The sequence below is a fragment of the Pelobates fuscus genome, chromosome 11 (assembly GCF_036172605.1).
Source record: "Pelobates fuscus isolate aPelFus1 chromosome 11, aPelFus1.pri, whole genome shotgun sequence".
Lineage (NCBI taxonomy): Eukaryota > Metazoa > Chordata > Amphibia > Anura > Pelobatidae > Pelobates > Pelobates fuscus.
Window position 1 is genome coordinate 32,863,074 of NC_086327.1, and position 22,805 is coordinate 32,885,878.

At 40.2% G+C, this 22,805-nt stretch overlaps 1 protein-coding gene across 2 annotated transcripts in view; it reads right to left on the bottom strand.

Annotated features, from left to right (window-relative positions):
- Positions 1-3,780: 3,780 nt before the first annotated feature.
- Positions 3,781-22,805, bottom strand: part of BCL3 (BCL3 transcription coactivator) — a 77,782-nt gene continuing 58,757 nt past the window's right edge. The window contains exons 4-9 of one of the 2 annotated variants that reach the window (XR_010085996.1): positions 17,773-17,968; positions 9,633-9,721; positions 7,966-8,043; positions 6,040-6,207; positions 4,490-5,333; positions 3,781-3,990 (exon numbers count right to left, since the gene is read on the bottom strand). Coding sequence is in view for 1 of the 2 variants with exons in the window: in XM_063436096.1 (XP_063292166.1) it covers positions 5,040-5,333; positions 6,040-6,207; positions 7,966-8,043; positions 9,633-9,721; positions 17,773-17,968 (825 nt within the window). In the remaining variant the exon portion in view is untranslated. Of the gene's footprint in view, positions 3,991-4,387; positions 5,334-6,039; positions 6,208-7,965; positions 8,044-9,632; positions 9,722-17,772; positions 17,969-22,805 lie in introns of those variants that run through there. The other variant, XM_063436096.1, reaches the window with a different exon arrangement.

Genomic DNA, 22,805 nt, shown 5'->3' on the forward strand with positions numbered 1-22,805 from the left:
TAAGAGTGGTTTCAGGGTGGTCTAAGCATCACGTGGTTTACAAAATGTTTATGGTGCCTAGATGAAACCGTTAATTTGTTCACTGCATGTCTTTAGAGGCGACAAAGGTATTTGTATTTGTAAGTATATAAATAATGTGTTTTGTCTTTCGACAGCAGCTGTCTCTGCAGCAAAGAAGAAGCTAGTTAGTTCTTCTCCAAGAACCAAATTTTGACCAAATGACATACTTGGGAAATCCCAGACTATATATCTAAACCAAATGACTATATGTGCAAGACAGGAACTCAGACTTCAATCTAGAAACATTTTTTCTATCACCACTACCAAATAGAACATTCACTGGCAGTATAATTCCACTGCGTAGTTGTAAATTCCACAAATATTAATAGCCTCATCATCCTTCTGTAAAAGAAAAGTCTTGAGTCATTATATACACATATACAGGGACATTCTACCATTCTAACGTGTTGATGGTGCATGGAGTTCCCTGCAGCCCCATGGTCCAGTGTTTTCCAATGGTTTCATATGGTTTATGACTGCATGCTGATTCCAGGGTAACTGCAGCCAGGACCATCTCTGTTGTTGAGACAAATGCTCCCTTAGGCTATCACTGCCTCCATGAATGGTGTGAATTGGAATGGCTAATGCAGAGCTACATTTTATCTTATCCATACCTCCATTGTTAAGTGGAGACATTATTGGCCGGTACCCTCATATCTCTGTTAAACCATTTGAAAATGGTTAATATTGAACAGTGGACAGGCACAAGTGGAATCCATGCATGATAACATCTACAGATGAAGTGGCTATGGTGTCTAGAGCACCACTTTAAAACATTGTCAGAGTTTAAAGTGTTTTTTCGATACTGAAATAACTCCATTAATAAGAAATTAGAAATGCAGTTTACAATTATGATGTCACCATGGTAATAGTAGAGTTTGGCGAGTTTGAAGGCATGTTGCTCCCAAAATCTAAAGCCTTGTACATTTTAATCCTAAATCCGTCTTAACCCATCCTAATTCTCCCTTACTTTCAGCACCCTTTAACTGTAATCCTAAACTCCAAAACTGACCCAAAACTTACTACAGGGAAATAACTGCTATACCATTTCAGTATTTGTAAGTATGCCTATAATAAACTATACTACAATTAGTAACACACTGTAGCGGAACCCCTTTGTGGCTGTCCCATCTGTAACCCTGTTTGGCATTTGATCTGCATCAGCCACTTACCATGTTACCTGAGAACCTCTACCCTTTGTTTTATTACCATCATCCACCATGCCTTGCACTTAAAGACAAAAACTGTTTCTGGCCATTTTAATTGTGTGGTGCAAAGAATGGGTACGTTTGATAAGACACTTCGGATGCAGCCGAAGTGCCGAAGTAGTCGAAGAGGCCGCCATTAGACAATCCAACACGTGGCGGCGGCCATTTTAATGCAGTCGAACGCGGTCGACCTGTACCTTCCCCTACCCTTCGACACCGCGGCTGGAGACTAAGTCCCGTTCGAAGATTCGAACACCCGTTCGAATGGGACTTTGTCATCTTTTGCATGGGAAATGGATTGCCACTCGACTAATGAACACCGCAGCAGTTTAACCCCGTTCTACTTTGACACTTCGACAGAAGTCGAAGTGCTTTCGACTATTCGAACGCCGCCTTCGGATGGGACTTTGTCAATTTTCAAGGCAGAAATAGACAGACCACACAGCCTGAATCTGTGGAACTGTTTTGGGCATGGAAACAGGCGTGCGGTCGGTCCAAAGAGACTTTTTCAATATCTCGGGAACCACTGAACCGATTTGTACACATTTTTAATATGTTTTTCCCCAAGTTGTGTGGTTCATAAAAATATAAGTTTTATTCCTGTGTGATACAAAATCATAAAGTTATAAAATTGTATAAAAATGCATAAGTTTCAGCTTGGAGATAATTTAGGAGATACAGTAAGAAACTCAATTATCTCCCAAGCAGAGGGGAGGAAATATGTGGGATGTAACCGTTATATGATTGGTTAATGCCTAATTGCCTGTGGGTGTCTCCCTTGCAGGGGAGCAATGCATAAAAGCAGAGTCCCTGTCATTAAACATCAGTTCTGCTCCTGATGCTGTGTGTCGTCCAGTCATTGGGATCTGTATGGGGATATTCGTGGATTACTTTATTTGCTGGAATTACTGCTTCATGGTGTTTTTACTGCTTGTTCCTGAGCCTCACTGGGATCTATAGTGGAGTTAACCTGTGGAATATCAGGCCTCTGCTACACACACGTCTCAATAGGCCTCTCTATGGTGATGGTGACATGTTAATGTTGACATTTTTGAAGTAAATCCAGACATTTTATTCCTATTATCAGCAAAATTGATTAAGTTCCTACAGGGCTAAACATACCCAAAAGTAGCCACAATTTCCCCCATAAAAATTAATAAACATTGTCTCAGTTTAGTACAAAAATATTTATTGTAAAAAAATATTAAATAACTTACAGAATTTATAGAGGTCTGACCAGCCAAACTCACAATGCGTCCGCAGCTTTGCCGCACACTGCACCCACCACCCTGTTTCATAATGCACCCACCACCATACTGCTTGAAGCATACATTAAATGATATGGGATAGGGTCATCATTCATTCTGGTGCTTAACAGTCATAATTAAGCTTTGTGTAGATTAAAAATGTTGAGACACGTTGATAAAGTACACACTTCAAATGTAAGAACTATTCTTTTTTGATGCAAAGAACATTGAGTTGGGAATAAACAAAACTGATATATATATATATATATATATATATATATATATATATATATATATATATATATATATATATATATATATACCCTGTTTCCCCAAAAATTAGACATCCCCGAAAATCCCCCAACATAGATTCGCGGAATTCCATTCGTGAGTAAGCTAATCTATGTTCGGGGAAGTTTCTCCAAACATAGATTTGCGGGATTCCATGCCTTAGTGAACTGGTCTAGTGCACTTCTGCGAATGTAGACCTGCTTTATAGCACATGCTTGCTACCATTTTTCCCCGAAATAAGATATCCCCCAAAAATAGGCCCTATTGCATTTTTTGAAGAAAACATTTAAGACCCGGTCTTATTTTCGGGCAAAGACGGTATGTATATGTATATATATATATATATATATATACATACATACATATAGTATACCAACCAACATTCCAAATATACAATTTTAGGGGACTGAGTAGGATAGTGGTCAAGGGTGGGGCTGTTCTGAGAAACTTGACTTAGTAAAAACAATTTATGCAAACAAGATGTAATTTAAAACAGCAACATGAATTCAGATTAGTCAGCCCGGTATAGAGTTCTGGACATACTGGATCACAGCTACCGGAGGTGGGGTTACACCTCTGGCAGCTTGATCAAATATCTCTGCATGTCCATAATGAAACACTGCACATACAGACTCCCTGCACTATGACATATTCAAAATGTTGAAGTGGTCATGATGCTTGGTGTAACCCCTTAAGGTGTTTATTCACGTAATACTGCAACCTTTTAAATAGACAACCAAAAATGCAGGAGTTAGGCAACAACAGCCATGTTGTAGAAAATTTCCCATGCAGCCATTTTTCCTGCTCATCTATTTTGGTCTAAATTGTGCAATTCGTGTTTTGGTGAATACACACCTATAGAGAGACACATTTGTAGAAAGCAATTTTGGGGGAGATTGCTACAACTGTAGCAACTACATGCAAATGTAATGTCAAATGTAATTGCCCTAAAATTGATTATTTGGCAATTTTGGGATGGGATGTGGAATTTCAGAGGATATACAATAATTAAAGAAGGAATTGCATCCTCGTTAGAAAAGATTGCATATTGCATTCATTCTTAATACATACTCCCATTGTTTGCTGGCCTTCACTAGCACCATTTAACAATCGGGAAGGAGAATATGATAGATGGGTCTCATGTTAACACAGTGACACGAGCTTGACACATTTAAAGGACCACTCTAGGCACCCAGACCACTTCAGCTTAATGAAGTGGTCTGGGTGCCAGGTCCAGCTAGGGTTAACCCATTTTTTTATAAACATAGCAGTTTCAGAGAAACTGCTATGTTTATAAATGGGTTAATCCAGCCCTTAAAGCCTCTAGTGGCTGTCTCATTGAAAGGCCGCTAGAGGCGCTTGCGTGATTCTCACTGTGAAAATCACAGTGAGAGCACGCAAGCGTCTATAGGAAAGCATTGATAATGCTTTCCTATGAGACCGGCTGAATGCCCACGCAGCTTTTGCCGCGCGTGCGCATTCAGCCGAATGGGAGGAGAGGACGAGGATTGGAGGAGAAGAGTTCCCTGCCCGGCGCTGGAGAAAGGTAAGTTTTAACCCCTTTCCTCTCCCCAGAGCCCGGCGGGAGGGTGTCCCTGAGGGTGGGGGCACCCTCATGGCACTATAGTGCCAGGAAAACGAGTATGTTTTCCTGGCACTATAGTGGTCCTTTCAACCGATTACTTTTGTGTCGTCTTTCTGAGTTTGTTAACATACTCATCCAATAAAATATCCATATATTTTGAATACAGTATTCAATAGTTTTGTTAAAAAGTTTATCACATGTAAGCAATTCTTTTAATGCATCCACGGAGTAATGCACGCTTGCAGAATTAGATTAATTTCCATAGAAGTCCTTCTGAAATGAATCCCAAACTTGTGATGGACAGACTAAAAATAATTTGGATTTCTCGTCATGCAGTCCCGGCACTGTAGATTGGATTCTTACTTAAACACGTGTGTATATTTCTTCTCAGGTTGATGGTAGGTTGTTGCTTGGTACCTGCCTCATTACATCGTGTTAAAGAGAATGATGGAACTTTTCTTTTGTTCTACTTTTTTTTGTAACCACAATCCTCTGTTTTTGCTGTTTGGAGGTTCCCGGGCATGTTCCATAAGGTATACATGACGATGGCATTGAATTGCCCACATCCCTGAATAAAGTTCTTAAAACACCCTCTGAACATCTTATTAGCATGTATAGCTGCAGTTGTAAAATTTAACGTCTTTCCCCTTAAAATTGGAATGTCTTTTCCTCACATTGGACTCTACCAAGCTGTCTTTGGCTAGACCCATTAATTGCTGGAGATAAGTCAGGTACTTTGATATGTCTTAATGTATCTTCTTGAGGTAGGGACAGTAATGGAGTTGCCTGTCTTCCAGGTGGAGGACTTACGGATTTATAACTGGGTGTTTTTACTTGTGGCGGTTGTGGTGATGGGGTAAGCGAGCTGTCGCTGTGTTCATCGGTGAGCCTATCATACTGATTCCGCGGAGAGGAGGATTTACCATGTAGGATATCTGTAATCTGATAAAAATAAATAGGTTGCTAGAATTGCAGTAACTAATATTATACATACATTACAACCTAACCAGACTACTGTCAAAGAGTGAAGAGGACCCAACATGCAGAATCTGAAACTAAGACTATCCTAAGTAAAGTTGTAAAAAGGAAAGATGGCCACCGGTCTTTAGGATGGCCGGGTTTAATGTGGTGTCTATAGCTAGGCTTAAAGAAGAAAGAAAGGTCAGAATGCAACTGAGGTCAAGGAATACAGAAATCACACAAACAGTAGGCTTGTCCAAGTCAGGGGATGTCGGCTAATAGGTTCAACAAGACAAGTTGGGTCATTTAACAAAAAGACTATGAAGTAGGAACCACAGCAGGGCTATGTGCTGAGGCGTGTGAAAGGTTAATATAAGCTGTATTGCCTGCAGATTGGTTTACATCATTCCTGCATGCCCAGAATGTACATGTGTATTCATGTCAGAATGACGCTGGGCTGTCTTCACAGAGATTTGACATAGCTCGCAATAAAAGGTGCGATTTGCCAGTGTCATACGTCAGAAGTGATGTTCTGAATGAAATATTGTGCAATGTTCCCATGTCCCATGTTCTAACCTTTAGTAAATAAGGTTCAGGGGTCATTTAATGGATTAGAGTAAAGGTGAGAGAGAAACAGAGTTGAAAGAGGAATGGCCACACAAGGAATGGCCACCAAAATGGTGTTTACCCTTCGGTTCTTTGCGACTGTTATTGAGGTATCATTATGGCAGTTTTTTATTCCACTGTCTGCTCCACTCCGTAGCAGCATTCGTGTAATTTCTTCAAGGCCACGTCCACTGGCCACATGGAGAGCTGTGTTGCCTGCATATGTTTGTGCATTGACTTGAGCACCACGCTGTAGAAAAGCCAAACATCAAACAGACACTGTGTAAGTAACATTGTGGTAATAAATGTTAAGATTGAGTTACCAATTTACTCCTTTGCATTTCTTTCCAGATCTAATTAAATAATAAACCTCCCCTCCATCCAAATCTATTTAAGATCATCTGAATAGAGTAGCAAGTGGGATCGTAACTACAGGATTAACAGGACATTTAGAGATTTGATTTATTAAATTGTTAAATGGCCCAAGTGGGCTGGCAAGGATGGAAGGGGGTAATTGCACATTGGATCACTAGAAAACGAGGATTTTTAAATACAAATATGTATTTGTAGATTTAAATGGTTTGATGCACATGTGACATCAAATTAAATGGTTTGATGCACATCCTTCTCCAGGAGACAGTAGGTAACATATGTTTAGCACCTTTCCTAGTCTGGCACTTTGACCTGCATTACTCATTTATAACCTGCATTCTTACTGTTCCCTAGTTTCCCAGGCCTGGACTAGCCTAACGGAATATTTTCCCAGGAGGCTGCAATATCTGGAATTAACCAAGTTGTGATAAGTATGTATGGTGTTGGTAAGAGATGGGAAAGTGCTTATCACAGCCATAACGCATACTGGACATCATTGGTGTACAATACAAAATCCGTAAGGTTTTTTTTTTTACTAGAGTGTGAATTCAAAGTGAATTTTACATTTAAGGTTAAAATAGCTGAACTGGGAAAATTAGCTATGCTTTCAGTTTGACTACTCTGGCCTTAATTTTGAAAATCACTATGAATTCACTTAGAATTTTCACTGTGTGTGTCTCTTAGGTGTGCAGAGACCTCTGCAGAAGCTCCAGCATGCTATGACATAACGTCAGCAGACTTTATCTGAAATAAGTACCTTGTGGGTTGAACTATGCACAAATAGATTAGTAATTTTAGTATGCAAGAAAAGGCTATTTGTTAGTACTAGCCACAGGCAAAAAACTTGTCAGCCCTTCCTTGTTATGTATTAACACAGGAGTCAATATTGGTTTCAAAATGCATTGACATCTGTCCTGAGATCGTATATTGGAGATATGTCTACTCATATGCTCAATAAGTTCTTACCAAGATCATTTTTGATTAAAATTCCCATTGGAGTTATGTGCACTTAAAAGGACACTGTAAGCACTGCAACTGCTTCACCTTATCAAAGTGGCTACAGTGTTTGGAGTCCCTTTGCAACTCCCTCCGATTCAGCATTAAACAATTTTTTAATGATATATTGCTATACAAGTGTACCCAGGATGTATTAGTCTGAGTAGCGATGGTTGGCTGTAATAGGCTGAGAGTGTCAGCTGATCGTTTTCAGCCCATCACAGTGGCATTGCAGGTATGAATCCTTATGAATACAAGGAAGTGTGTGATCTTTGCCTTAGCCACACCTCCAGTGGGGGCTGGGCTATGGGAAACCAGGGACCCTCATCCAGTGCTTAACTTCTTGAAATGTAATGGAGGGGCAGTGCCAGAGTGCCCCAGGCACTATAATCAGTTTAATGAGATGCAATTGTTAAAGTGTCTACAGTGTCCCTTTAATACAATTGAGGTTAGTCTGCCAGTTCGACAAACCAGCTCATCATATTTTTTATTTATTCATCCCAGAAACCACCACAACATTTCCCTCCCTATCTGAAGCACGGGGACTTCCCAAGATATCTCTTTTTCTGCATATTATTAGCATTATCGTTCTGTGACCATAGCCATAAAGCTGTACATAAAATACCATAATATCACTCACTTGGAGGAGAAGACATACTAGTTCCTCACACCCATTCTCCACGGCTTGGATTAGGGGAGTTCGGCCACTTTTTATTTCCTGTTAAAATAAATGGTAATGCAATAATGAGATATGATTGCTGAAACACAATTCATCCTTATTTTACATAGGTTACAGAGTTGCTCCCTCCAAATAAATTGAATTGACAGGTAAAGCTCTCTCTCTGCAAATCCAAATTCACACAAGGACTCTAAACTGACTTGTCTGTGTGATTTGATTTTTCAGCTTACTGAGATAGTTTGAAATACAGTTTGGTAACTAATGAAATACTGTAAGTATGAGACACAACTTTCTTGCTCTGAGGATAATATATACTGCAACGCCTGGATACACAACTACCTTGTTATATGAAGAGAAACCAATTGGCCACACAGACAGAAGGTACAGTCCCAGCCAGATTATATATTATTTCTAACTACTGTGTGTAATAAAACACTGCAAATACCCATAGGTTTTGTCAGAAGCAAAATGATATTCAGAGTTATTTACCAAAGTGAGAATTTTTGAGGATTCGAAGAGAATTCAAAATGAATTTCAAATGTTAGACCAATTTAGCCGAACTTAAAACCACAGCTGAACTAGAGATTTATTTTTCTTATTCATCTATTCTGGCCCTAAATTTTCAATTCACTTTAAATTCTCCTTTATTTCCTGACAAATCTCATTTTAGTGAATAACAATATAAAGTTAACTTTTTAAGGATGTCCTACTTTGCAAATTCCAAAACATAAAATAGATGGCTCAATTTGTTATGTATTTTATGACTGGCTTGAATTTATGAAATACCTATAAATGAAAGTTATATGAAGTGGTCATTTTGGAGTATTGGCCCTGCAAATGTGGGACTTGCCCTGTACTTCAAAATCTGTCCAGAAATTCAAATCTGGTAGGGATAGGGCACTAAGATCATGCATGAAGTGCGTAAGCAAAGCTCAGTGCCTGGTCTGCCTTTATGGGGCACTCTGTTGGGCCAATTTCATGGGCAGTGTCCTCCCCTTGGTGCAGTCTGCCCTTCTTTGTCACGAAAGGTGGACAGGAAAGAAATTCAAAGTGAATTTAAAACTTTCGATATGCCAACTATAGTAGAACCAGAGGAGGATCCATCTGAGACACAATTGATGTGGCACATATCCACCAGAATGACAGACCAGCCAATCAGGGTTTTCCATATGCCGAGCACTACTGAAGCTCTTACTTATGGGTTTAACAGCCCTGAAATTGGTCAAGTGCATTGCAAGTGCAGTTAAACATCAACATGTTCTACATTTTTCTTCAGTCCTCCCTTCAGTCTACTGAGTGATCGGGGAGACTGAAAAAAACTGGATGTCACATGGCGTCACCACGTGACTTGGACGATCTGCTGCCATAGTTAAGCTGGAAAAATCCTCACTATTTTGGCATAAAATTAGAAATTTACTTTTCAACGATTCACACTTTAGTAAATAACCCTGAAAGCTTGCGGATGTATGTAATTGTAATCTTATCTACTTGTCTGTCTATTCATAAACACACACACACTGCGTGTTACTGAGTGACATGCGCTGTAACAATTTATCAGTATGTGTCGCACAGTAAGACATTCTGATGGTAGGCTGCCTGGTCAGTACAGCAGTTCAGTAGGATCATACCACAGCGTCAACGTCCATTCCATTATCCAGCAAACACTGAGTGGCATCTGTGCGTCCTGTACGGATTGCTATATGTAATGCAGTCATACCTGGGGAACAACAGAAAAACAGACGTTTAGTTAAATGGAATCACCTACAAAGATTCCAAACTATTTTGCATATGCATACAAGTTTAAAAACATTAAACATCTACAGACAACATTTTCTGTTCAGTAGGCAGATAGAAACGGAGTACAGATCTTATATATCATTAGATTTGATATTCCATATAAAACATTTTGGATCCATACCTCTGAACAATGAGAGATATGAAATCTGGACAGGTGGTGAGTGGAATTATGGGGGAGTGCTGATGGCATCACTGTAAAGGGGGGATGCCCAAAGAACGTAAATGTCCCCATACAGCGACCAGCACAGCATGAATGAGCATATTGATGTACTTGCATTGCACTTGCTGGGGTCAGTTTCCTGTTGTCCCATATTAACCTAGGATGGTGAAATCAGGACAGTCCCACTAAATCTGGGAGTTTAGGAGGTGTGTGGAACAGGCATCCCTTGATAGAATGAAGAATTCAGCTAAAATGTCCAATAAAATATGTATAATCCTCTCCTGCATTATACACAGCCTAGATCTGCACAAGTTCACTTAAGGTCGCCATCGCAATGTTTACCTGGACACATATCACACCTTCATGATGAGCAACACATTAAAAGTGTTGTCCTGCATTATGTAGAATTAATTTGATTTAGGGTTTCTTCTTTTTGCATACAGCATGACAGCCTTATCTTTGTATATGTATAAGTGACATCATCCATGAAAAACATTATGGATCTGACAGCCCTAAATTAAATAGAATCGTGAGATAGTTTGCATGTGATGCAAAGCACTGTCACGTGCATTCCTATTTGCTACTATGTTATTGAGAAACATGAACGAGGTTAATTAAGGCTGTGTTTGTTTATGCAACAGACAAGGAAGGAAGATGGTTTACAGAAACTGCTTTACTCAAAGTACTAGCAATGCTCTGCGATGACAAGGCTGGGAATGTTCACGTCTCAACTTTAACTTTGTTTACAAGGAGTGTGGTAGTTTTCAATAATGGCATAGTTAAAGGAAAACTTGAAACACCATAACTAATACAAAGCACTGTAATGGTTATGGTGTCATTAGTGCCCAGGCCCTCCCCCCTCAATGTAAGTAGTCAACCTGTTTTCAACAGCTTGACAAATTACCTGGGTCCAGTCATCTCTGCCATTAAATGCTGGAAGCTCCTGCATGGAGCTTCAATTAACACTCCCAAGCCTGCTCTAACAAGCAGACCCCAGGTAAGTAGCAAACGGTTTAACTACTTACACTGGGAGAGTGCCACGGCACTCCTGTGCACCATAACTACTACATATGGTACTTTATTGCAGCAACACATGACATTTGCAGGGTTATTATCTAAATTCTGAACTGTAGCAAATTGAAACATGAGTGGCAAAATAAAGGTTATAAAGGCCATGATGTGACTGTAGTTGTATTGGATAATTTCTTCAAATCAGTTATATCTGCATACAGTGTTCCACTCAGATTTTAATTTGCTACAATTCAGAATTTTTATTTATTTATTTATTATTGCCATTTATATAGCGCCAACAGATTCCGTAGCGCTTTACAATATTATGAGAGGGGGATTTAACTATAAATAGGACAGTTACAAATAAACTTACAGGAACAATAGGTTGAAGAGGACCCTGCTCAAACAAGCTTACATTCTATAGGAGGTGGGGTGTAAAACACATTAGGACAGGAATTTACAATCAAATAAGGTGGGCTGCCCTTTCGGAGAGGGCAAGAGACAGGTATGTGAGGTAAGGGTTAGTCTTGGAGGCCATAAGCTTTCCTAAAGAGATGGGTTTTAAGGCACTTCTTAAAAGATGCAAGACTAGGGGAGAGTCTGATGGCGGTAGGCAGGCTATTCCATAGGAAGGGAGCCGCCCGCGAGAAGTCCTGCAAGCGCGAGTTGGCCGTACGAGTGCGGACAACGGACAGGAGGTGGTCACGGGCAGAACGGAGAGACCGAGAAGGGACATACCTATGGATCTGTGAGGAGATATAAGAGGGGCTAGAGTTGTTCAGTGCTTTATAGGTGTGAGTTAGTACCTTGAATTGACTCCTATAGCATACAGGAAGCCAATGTAAGGACTGGCAGAGGGGTGAGGTGTGAGAGAAACGACTAGAGAGGAAAATCAATCTAGCAGCAGCATTCATTACGGACTGTAAGGGTGCAGTACGGCTATTGGGGAGACCAATAAGGAGAGGGTTACAATAATCCATGCGGGAAATTACTAGAGCATGGACAAGCTCCTTGGTAGTATCTGGTGCAAGAAAGGGGCGGATGCGGGCTATGTTTTTAAGATGGAATCTACAGGATTTGGCAACATGCTGGATGTGAGGCTCAAAGGTGAGACCAGAGTCAAGTATGACGCCAAGACAGCGCGCTTGCAAGGATGGACTGATGTTGGTACCACAAACTTGGAGGGAGAGCGAAAGAGGAGGATCAGTATTAGGAGGAGGAAAGACAAGGAGCTCAGTTTTTGAGAGATTGAGTTTCAGAAAGCGGGAGGACATCCAGTCAGAGATGGAAGAAAGGCAAGCAGTGACACGTTGCAGGACGGCAGGGGAGAGGTCCGGGGAGGAGAGATATAGCTGGGTGTCATCAGCGTACAGGTGGTAGTGAAATCCAAAAGAGGTAATAAGTTTGCCAAGAGAGGCAGTATAAAGAGAAAATAGAAGGGGACCAAGGACGGAGCCTTGGGGAACTCCAACTGAGACAGGGCAAGGGGAGGAGGTATCATTAGAAAAGGAGACACTGAATGAGCGTTGGGAGAGATAAGAGGAAAACCATGAGAGGACAGAGTCACAGAGACCAAGCGATTGAAGAGTTTGAAGAAGGAGAGCATGATCAACGGTGTCAAAGGCCGCTGAGAGGTCAAGAAGAATTAGTATGGAGTAGTGGCCTTTGGATTTAGCTGCGATTAGGTCGTTAGTAACTTTGATAAGGGCAGTCTCTGTAGAGTGGAGAGGGCGGAAGCCAGATTGAAGAGGGTCAAGGAGAGAGTTGGAATTGAGGAAATGAGACACACGGGTGAAGACAAGTCTTTCCAGAAGCTTTGAGGAAAAAGGGAGCAGGGATATGGGACGGTAGTTAGAGGGGGTGGATGGGTCGAGGGATGGTTTTTTTAGTATAGGTACTACAGTGGCATGTTTAAGGTCAGCAGGGACGATGCCAGAGGAGAGCGAGCAGTTGAAGATGTGTGTTAGAGAAGGCACGAGACAAGTGGAGAGAGATCTAATAAGGTGAGATGGGACAGGATCGAGCGGGCAAGTGGTGGGGCGAGAAGAGCAAAGAAGAGCAGCCACCTCTTGGTCAGTAGCTGGGGAGAATGTCTGAAGGGTAGGAAAGGCATGATCTATGTGTGATTGAGAAACAGAAAGGCAAGGAGGGGAGAATTCTTTCCTTAGCTGTTCAATCTTGTCAGTGAAGTAACATGCGAAGTTATCAGCAGTAAGGTTAGTTTTGGGGGTGGCCACAGCAGGGCGAAGAAGAGAATTAAAGGTGTGAAAGAGACGCCTGGGGTTGCGGGAACATGAACTAATGAGAGTGGAAAAATAGGACTGTTTGGCAAGGGCAAGGGCTGCACTGTATGAACACAATATGAATCTATAATGGAGAAAGTCTGATTGTGTACGAGACTTCCTCCAGGAGCGTTCAGCACAACGGGAGCATCTTTGCAGGTAGCGCGTTGATTTAGTATGCCATGGTTGGGGGCGGGTCCTCCTCGAGGTGCTTGTTTGGAGTGGCGCTGCAGTGTTCAAGGCAGATGTAAGAGTAGAGTTATATATGGAGATGGCCTGTGAAGGACAGGAGAGGGAAGGGATGGACAGCAGTTGTGAATCAATGTCAGCTGACAACTGTTGGAGATCAAGAGAATTAAGGTCCCTCCTGAGTTGAGGGGGGTTAGGCTGAGGTTTTTGGGTGAGGGGGTATGTGAGAGCAAATGATAAGAGGTGGTGATCAGAGAGTGGATATGGAGTGTTGCAGATATTAGATACTGTACATGCATAAGTGAAGATTAGGTCAAGGGTATTGCCAGCTACATGGGTGGGAGAATCTGCCCACTGCGGTAGCCCGAGGGAGGAAGTCATGGAAAGTAGTTTGGTGGCTGCAGAGGTCAAAGGTGGGTTTATAGGAATATTGAAGTCCCCGAGAATTAGGGATGGAATGTTAGAAGAGAGGAAATAGGGTAGCCAGGCAGCAAAGTGGTCAAGGAAGAGAAGAGGGGAACCAGGGGGGCGGTAAATAACAGCAATGTTAGCAGAGAAGGGTTTGAAAAGGCGAATTGAGTGTATTTCAAATGATGGGAAAGAGAGAGAAGGGGGGGTGGGAAGAGGTTTAAAAGAGCAGTGAGGGGAGAGGAGAAACCCAACACCACCACCTTTACATTCAGAGTTTCTTGGGTTGTGGGTAAGTTGGAGACCACCGAAGGACAAAGATGCAGGGGTGGCAGTGTCAGAGGGGGAGAGCCAGGTTTCTGTTATGGCTAGTAAATCTATAGAACGAGAGATGAAGAAGTCATGGACAGCAGTGGATTTAGTTATATTGCAAACAGAGCGTGCGTTCCAGAGGGCAGTATTGAAGGAGGATTTAGAGGAACATGAGATGGGTATGAGATTAGTGTGGATCCTTGGGTTAGTATGTGCTGAGTTTGTTGCGAGGGGGCCGGGGTTAGGAGAGACATCACCAGCAGCTAGGAGCAGAAGGATAGAAAGGAAGTGAAGGTGGGAGTAGGATTTGAAAGTTTTGTAGGAGGGTATGTATGTAGAGGATTTGGGAGGAGTTGGTGGAGATAGGCTGGAAAGGTATGTGTAGAGTGCATGAGATGAATAGAGAGGGGAGGGGAGTAAGGTGGAAGTAATAATTATGGTGTTGCTAGGGACAGGTGAGTGAAAGGATAGGGATATTTTAGTGATGAGAGAAGTTAGTGTTAAAGTGAAAAATAGAAGGGAGAACATTAGAAAAAGTGTATTATATAGATATGTAGATCATATATACAAACACACAAATATCAATGAGTGATTAAACCAATGTAAGGATGCAGTGTGTTAAATAAATTCAGGTGAGGAGAGGTTTAGTGATTTGATTGGTGTGTTAAGGAAACCAGCTGATGTGCACTATCTATAAGTAAGTTGTCGACCATGGGGTGGGATGGTGTGGGGAGGGGTGGGTGGGCAATCTTCCAGAGATGATACCTCTGCTCTGAAGATTCAGCAGGACTTGGTTGCTTGGGAGTGCTGGGTGTTAATGCTGTTTTAAGGGGCCCAGTCTGAAATATAAGGTCTGAGGTTAGAAAAAAAAAAAGAAATAAAACACACTATTATGGGTGGGGAGACATGGGGCTATTGAGGTAATTAATTAGAGATGAAAAACTAAAAGGAGATAACATTTGGGATAAAAAGATAGGAAGGATCAGATAGGTGAAAGTCATAAACCATGAACATAAATTTACAAGATTATCAGTGAGTAGTAACACTAGGTAAACAAACAATTAACAAAAAGTCTTAAAGAATGAACATAAAATGACATGATCACAGCAGCTTTAAGCAAAACAAGAACAGAAGATCAGGATGGGAGATATAGGTATCAATTAAGTAGTGATAGTATAGGGAGGGAGATGGAATAGAACACAATTTTAAAATAAGAGTTTAAAGGAAACAGTAATACAGGTATTCTTGAGTAGATCTTAGTGAATAGATCAAGAATTTAGTGAATAGATCAAGGATTACTTACTAAACTGCCAAGAGACCCCATGTTTGCCAAATTCTGTGAAAATCCCGAAAGTTTCCATAGAATTCCCATTCCACATATACTAAAGGCAATGCAGGGGTTAGTTCGGGAAATTGTACTAAGTGTGCATTTCCTGTTTAGAGCATGTTGGTGTCTTCTAAAAACCTTGCAGAGAATTCATCCACATTTTATACAAAGTATGGAATTCTGATATTTATTAACACTGATAAAAGATATTATCTCCAGTCTATAACAGTTGCAGACTATCTTTGCTGAGATCTCTGCAGAGATGTTAAATAAAACTCTATAACATTAAATAAACAAACTACTACGAGAGACCAAGTAAAAAGGTAGCCTTGCGCTTACTGACACCAAAAGGCAGTATGAGGACTAATAAAAGAATGGGAAGTCACTATCGCCCATACACACACTCCCACCCCCATGACATTATAACAGAACAGCAATATGATTGGCTAGGTTAATTCAGCCAATCATATTGGCCTGATACAGCATACTGCAGCAGGTATATGAAAGGCAAATTATAGCATCGTGACTCCATTTAAAATTATTATTATTATTATTAGAGAAGAGAAGACAAATGTGTTTGTGGATATATGTGGGAGTGGGTCAAGTTATGCAAGTGTAGGAATGAAGTTGGGATGTATATTTCTGTGTGTGACGCTAGTTAGGCATGTGTGTGCTTAATAAAAAGTGTGTGGGTTTGAGGCACACAGAGTGTGCCCAACTAGTGTATGTGTTTGGCTAATAAGCTATATTAGCTCGAGCTATGTATGCACACTTCAAGATTATTTACTAAAGTGATAACTGTGGAGAATTCAAAGTGAATTTGAAATTTAAGACCAAAGTGACCAAATCTGACTTGGAGAATGTTTAGTACTTACCTATGTTGACCTTACATTAGAAATGGACTTTGATTTCCCCACAATTCTCACTTTCGTACAAACACCTGATACATTTACTCACGTACAAATGCATTTATATTACACCCATTGCACATATTACAAATGTGTTTTTTAAGAGGCATGGGTACATTTGGGAGTGATAAGGTGCATGGGGGGAGGAGGGCACATAGATCTCACTATGGCAGCTAAATACTCCTGGTATTTCAATAGAACAATTGGAATTCTATTAAGAAATCTGTATTTATTTAAAGAATCCTGAAGATCTATACTATTAAGAAGTTTGAGATCTTTATAATCTGCAGATATCCTATCCAGCTAGTGTTATCCAGTTTAGATGCAGTGCTCAAAGTTGTTATTGTACTTTTTGTAACCTGCAACATATGTGATAAAACCACAATTGTGAGATTTATGAGCACCCATTTCAAAATGGCCAACTAACTTATTTTAGTACGTTTTATTGCAACAGAGAGCACTATTATTTTCCTTCTAGATTTTTGTCATTTTGGGTTCTACGATACCTTTTCTCCTACGGGCACTTACGCACATATCCACTGTATGCTTTCAAAACTGGAGTTGGCCATAGCTCCATTAAATGTGAGTAAGCTGCAGCTGATTTACTACATATACTATGTTTAAGTTGATATATTGCACTATTGGATTTTTGATTTCTTGTTTTACATATTTGTATGGACTTTATACTAAGAAACATATACTTTTATCATCCTACTTTCTGGTACAAAAATGTACCACTTACCCGAGAATTCATACTGAACTTCAATTCATTTAAAGGGGTATTTCTATTTGAAGACTTTTTTGGACTATATTATTTATTTACACATATCGTGTTTTGATCACTGGTAATAGTATTTAATTGTATTCTTGTGGTGCAGCCTCTTTTTCTCTGTTTATTTCTGTTGATTTTCTGAAGGGAAAACTTTTTGGTTTGCTGACCTGTCTTATCTGGTTAATTAACCCTAAATCTATTTTATGAAATTTTTGGTATTCAATAGTGTCCCTTTATTTGGTCCTACAACTTATGTTTGTGGAATGCTTTCTATCCCATACATCAGTTTAGGACTTGATTCAATTAGTAATGTAAGGGTCTAATCTTCTAATCAAATAGCTATTTTCCCATTAGCTTCTAAGGTGGGATTGCTATTCAGTAAAATGGCTAAAACCGTACTCTGCTAAGATAATTCAGTCCTTAATGTTTTCCTGAAATTAACTACATGAAAATATGTAGTCCTTCAAGATTAATTGTTTTAGGAAGTTGTCCAGACATGCTTAATGGCTGTGAAACGTGAACCTCAAGCTTTACATCACTCATCATTACTACCACAATGAATAGGGTAAGGTAAGTGCTTTGATATGTGTATATTTTCATACCTTGGTAGTTTGTTGCTTCTGGATCCCACGTTCCCCCTTTTAACAACACTCGCAAGCTGTTTATGCTTTCATTTTCACACGCTAGGTGAACACATGTCTGTCCATTGCGATCTGGAATTTTTGGCGAGCATCCATTTGACAAAAGGAGAGAGACCAGGTCCGGCTGGTCAGTGATTACTGCAAGATGTAGGGGTGTCTGTGATAGGAAGAAAGGAGAAGATGAGATTGTTAATGTAAGGTAAGTGGATCGGCAGAATTACAGTGAAAACACGCTTGAGGTAGGTTGATCACTATAGTGCAAATAATGTGTGTCGGGGAATAAAAGGTAATGAGGTATATATTTGCAAGTCATAGTAGGAGAGGTTAAAAGATGTAAAATGAAAGGAAAGAAACAGGGTAATAGTGAATGGAAAGAAATACAAGGTTATAAAAAGTAAATACAGTTTTATATAATCAGTTGGAGAAGCAAGGCAGATGCGGATCAGTGGTGCAAATACCGTAATATCAGCTAGGGATTTATATGAGTCATGAATATGGTTAGACTGTAATGAAATCAGTGTACCGCAGGATACATCCTTTATCTCTAATTAAAGCACTAGTATGGTCAGCATAACACAACAGGTTGCAGAAAATATAAACAGAACACAGGGCATCCATACATATTACCAATACTAAAGTGTGAGTTTTAGGAAATTAAAGGAACACTATAGTCACCTAAATTACTTTAGCTAAATAAAGCAGTTTTAGTGTATAGATCATTCCCCTGCAATTTCACCGCACAATTCACTGTCATTTAGGAGTTAAATCAATTTGTTTCTGTTTATGCAGCCCTAGCCACACCTCCCCTGGCTATGATTGACAGTACAAAACAAAACTGGTTTCACTTTCAAACAGATGTAATTTACCTTAAATAATTGTATCTCAATCTCTAAATTGAACTTTAATCACATACAGGAAGCTTTTGCAGGGTCTAGCAAGCTATTAACATAGCAGGGGATAAGAAAATGTTAATTAAACAGAACGTGCAATAAAGAAAGCCTAAATAGGGCTCTCTTTAAGGAAGTGTTTATGGAAGGCTGTGCAAGTCACATGCAGGGAGGTGTGACTAGGGTTCATAAACAAAGGGATTTAACTCCTAAATGGCAGAGGATTGAGCAGTGAGGCTGCAGGGGCATGTTCTATACACCAAAACTGCTTCATTAAGCTAAAGTTGTTCAGGTGACTATAGTGTCCCTTTAAGATGAACTCCAAGTAGTAATGTATAACTATGTTCTCTGTTCAGTAATTTAGCCTAAAAGTTTCAATTCACTTTACTGACAGGTGACGTCACAATATAATGGATAACCCCAACTGCATTTGTTATGAAATTGCAATGAATTGGATCATCGACACAGGATCTTCAAAATGGTGAGTTTAAAACATAATCGAGCGTCATTATAGTGATGCTGTAATGCAGCTGCTGTGGTAAGACAACACATCATTATCACACCGTCTATACTAGTATCATAATGTCCCCATATTGTCACAGTACCACTGTACGGGTGTGCCCCTTAACTTTGTGCACAAAATTAATACTGTGGACTGTAACTCCGATCACTCCTAGCAATGCAAGATGTCACGGTCCACAGCACCACAAGTACAGGTGTACCTTTACTGGTATATTTATTCTCCTAACCCTACAAATGACATTACAATTACACTGTAAGCACCTAGTATGTCAATCATGTTTTGTTCGAGTTTGAATTTATTGTTAGTTTTGCTCACCTATTCTACAGCGCTGCAGAATATGTTGGTGCTATGTAAATAATTGTAATTGTTATAATCACTACATATCACTATAATTACTATATATCAGTGGTTCCCAAACCAGTCCTCAAGGCACCCATACCAGTCCAGGATTTAGGGATTACTCAGTTGTGTCTAATGTGTTTTTTTTTTCTTCTAAAAAAAAAAAAAAAAAACCTTAGACACAACTGGGTAATACCTAAATCCTGAACTGGTAGAGGAGTCTTGAGGACTGGTTTGGAAACCACTGCTCTATATATACATCTATATTTTTTGGAGAATTAATATATGCCTTGCCTGCTTCCCTGCTTACATTTATTCTCTTTAAATTTTAAATCTACGGTTGTAATGCTCCAACATAAAGTGCACCATAATGATCTATAGTCTCCAATTTTACACATACAATCTACCCTGGTCCCGTAGGTCTGCTATCAGCTTTCTTCTGCCCTCTGTATGCATCCTCACCTGCAATTGTCTCCTACGTGAAATTTTAGAAGAATGCCTCATTCTAATGGAATGCCTCTCCTCACTATTAGACCTTCCACCACTCCTTAAAAACCCTTTTTATTTATTTAGGGAAGCATATCTTTTTAATACATCTAATTATAGCAATTCACCCCATTCCCACCTCACACAACTTAATTCTCGTACACCAGGAACACATTTTGTATCGGCAACAAAGAGTTGTTTTAGAAGACGGAATTTAAAGGTGATTAGTAATTTTAGGAGATTAACAGTCTCATCTCTTATTTCACCTTTTTGCTCTGCTACTTTCTGAAGTCACATATTTATATAATTATTGTATATTTTTAATACTTGTAACAATCTACCTCCCCTTTATGGTTCATTGTGTTTTATACCTTTTCTGCAATCATATCCCACTTCCTTTAGCCTATAAGCATGTCTGTGCAAAGTTTACGTTACCTCTTGTTCCTGTTTGTCTAACTTGTTTGTTAAAGTTACTCATTTGTATCACACACTGTTCAAAACTGTGAAATATTTCCCTCTGTAGCAGATTGTATCACATAAGTATTGATCATACAATGGTGTAATACAATAAGGTTGGGCACCTTATACTCATTTTTTGCTTCCTTTCAGCATACCTTCCCTGGGGGAGGAGGATATAGGTTCAGTTATAGGTTTGTACGTGACAAGTGAGATAGAAGGTGCTAGCTTGCATCATATATCTATCTCATTCCCTCCTAACATAGTGAACAAGGTTCCATTGAGGCTACAGATCTCCTATTTCCTCTTTTGTATTACACAGAGGATACCGATTTGAAAATCATGGGAGTTAGAGTCCACATCAGTTTGAAAGTAGTTACCTATTACCATATGTTCTTCGAAGTACCCTAACCAGAATCACCCCCAAAACCTTTAGCCTTCCTGGTTGCTACGCTACGCCAACCCTAAACTTCCTCAATCCTAAAATACTAGCACAAATTTAAATTTATCTAACCCTAAACTTACTTTAGCAGTATCCTTTTCAAAGCAGCATCTTTTTTGTGACACTCAAACAAACACATCATCATTTGAATGCTCACCCTTAAAGAACCACTATAGGCACCCAGACCACTTCAGCTCAATGAAGTGGTCTGGGTGCCAGGTCCCCCAAGTTTTAACTCTGCAGCTGAAACATAGCCGTTTTAGAGAAACTGCTATGTTTACACTGCAGGGTTAACCCAGCACCCCGTGGCTGTCTTCCTGACAGCCACTAGAGGCTCTTCCGCGATTTACACTGAGTAAATCACACTTATTTGATACTGGAAGTCCTCGCGGACCTCCAGAGTAAAAAAAGATCCTGATAGGAAAGAATTGAGTAATGCTTTCCTATGGGCGGGTTTGAATGCGCGCGCCTCTGGCCGCGCATGTGCATTTGGCTCCACTCGGAAACTGACGTCGGCGGGGGAGGAGAGATCACTAGCGCCGGATTAAGGTAAGTGGCTGAAGGGGTTTTAACCTTTTCAGCGCTGAGGGAGGGGGCCCCAAAGGAGTGGGGCACTCCAAGAGATTATAGTGCCAGGAAAACGGGTTTGTTTTCCTGGCACTATAGGATCCCTTTAAAATGGAGCTGTTTAACCCCTTAAGGACACATGACATGTGTGACATGTCATGATTCCCTTTTATTCCAGAAGTTTGGTCCTTAAGGGGTTAAATGTCCCTATTTTACAGGGTGATCATTCAAATGTGTAAGCTTTCATTTGAATTACACTGTAGACACCATAATGCCTACAGTGGATTTAAGTGGTTATGTTGCCTGGAGCGGACAGGCACTTGGTGCTGCAGTTTGCTCACCAATTAAAAATGGAGATGCTCGGTTTTCGGCAGCTTGCAGCCTGACCCCTAAATATGATATGGCAAAGGCAGAGTTATGCTTTGCCTCACACCATACCAATTCATACCAGGGATAGGGCAGTGATAGGCTGATGCTCTCAGCCTTTAACTGATCATAAGCGTGAAGTGCAGCATTATTATGCCTTTGCAATATTGTAATTGTCGACCAGGCTGCAGGAGACTGAGAATGTCTGCTAAACATCTAACATTCAGGACACATCGCCTGCGACTTCAGACACCATAACAACTTCAATTTCTTTAATCAAGCACAACTGACTCACTACGAAACAGACGGCATGCCGGTTCTGCCCTTTGCTCTACTCACGTTTTTCAAATACAACTACGTTTTCATATACTACAGGATTTGATATCTAAGTACATCTTTATTAGTTTAAGAGGGGACTTCGGTGGAGGTGACCCAGTTTTTCACTTTACCACCGGGTCCAGGTACTCTGATCGGCTTGTGAGAACAATGTATATTTTTGTATGTTCACTTTGCAGACATGTGGTTTTTGTGTGTTACAGGATCTCAGCACAATTACATTGCAGCCCTAATAAAGGAGGGGTCAGGAGGAAGTACACAGTTCAGAACAAAGGGGAAATCCCTAGTCACATGACTTCCAGCAAAAAAGGCAAACGCAAGAGTGGGGGGAGCTCTACAAAAATAGATATAGTAAACGGTTTTACATAGTTATACAGGCAGTGTGTTTATTAGCCCTGCTGTTTGATGGCCGCTAGCAAGGTTTTTGGCTGGCAGTGATTCTTGGGAGTAGAAGTTAACTCTCTGGGAGTAGTCTGCATAGCTGTAAGTGGTTAAAAGTTGAAATATGAAGTCATTTAATTAATTATAAAGAGATTTTACACCTGGCAGAACAAATATATGACAATATTTGGAGTTTTAACAAGATATTTTA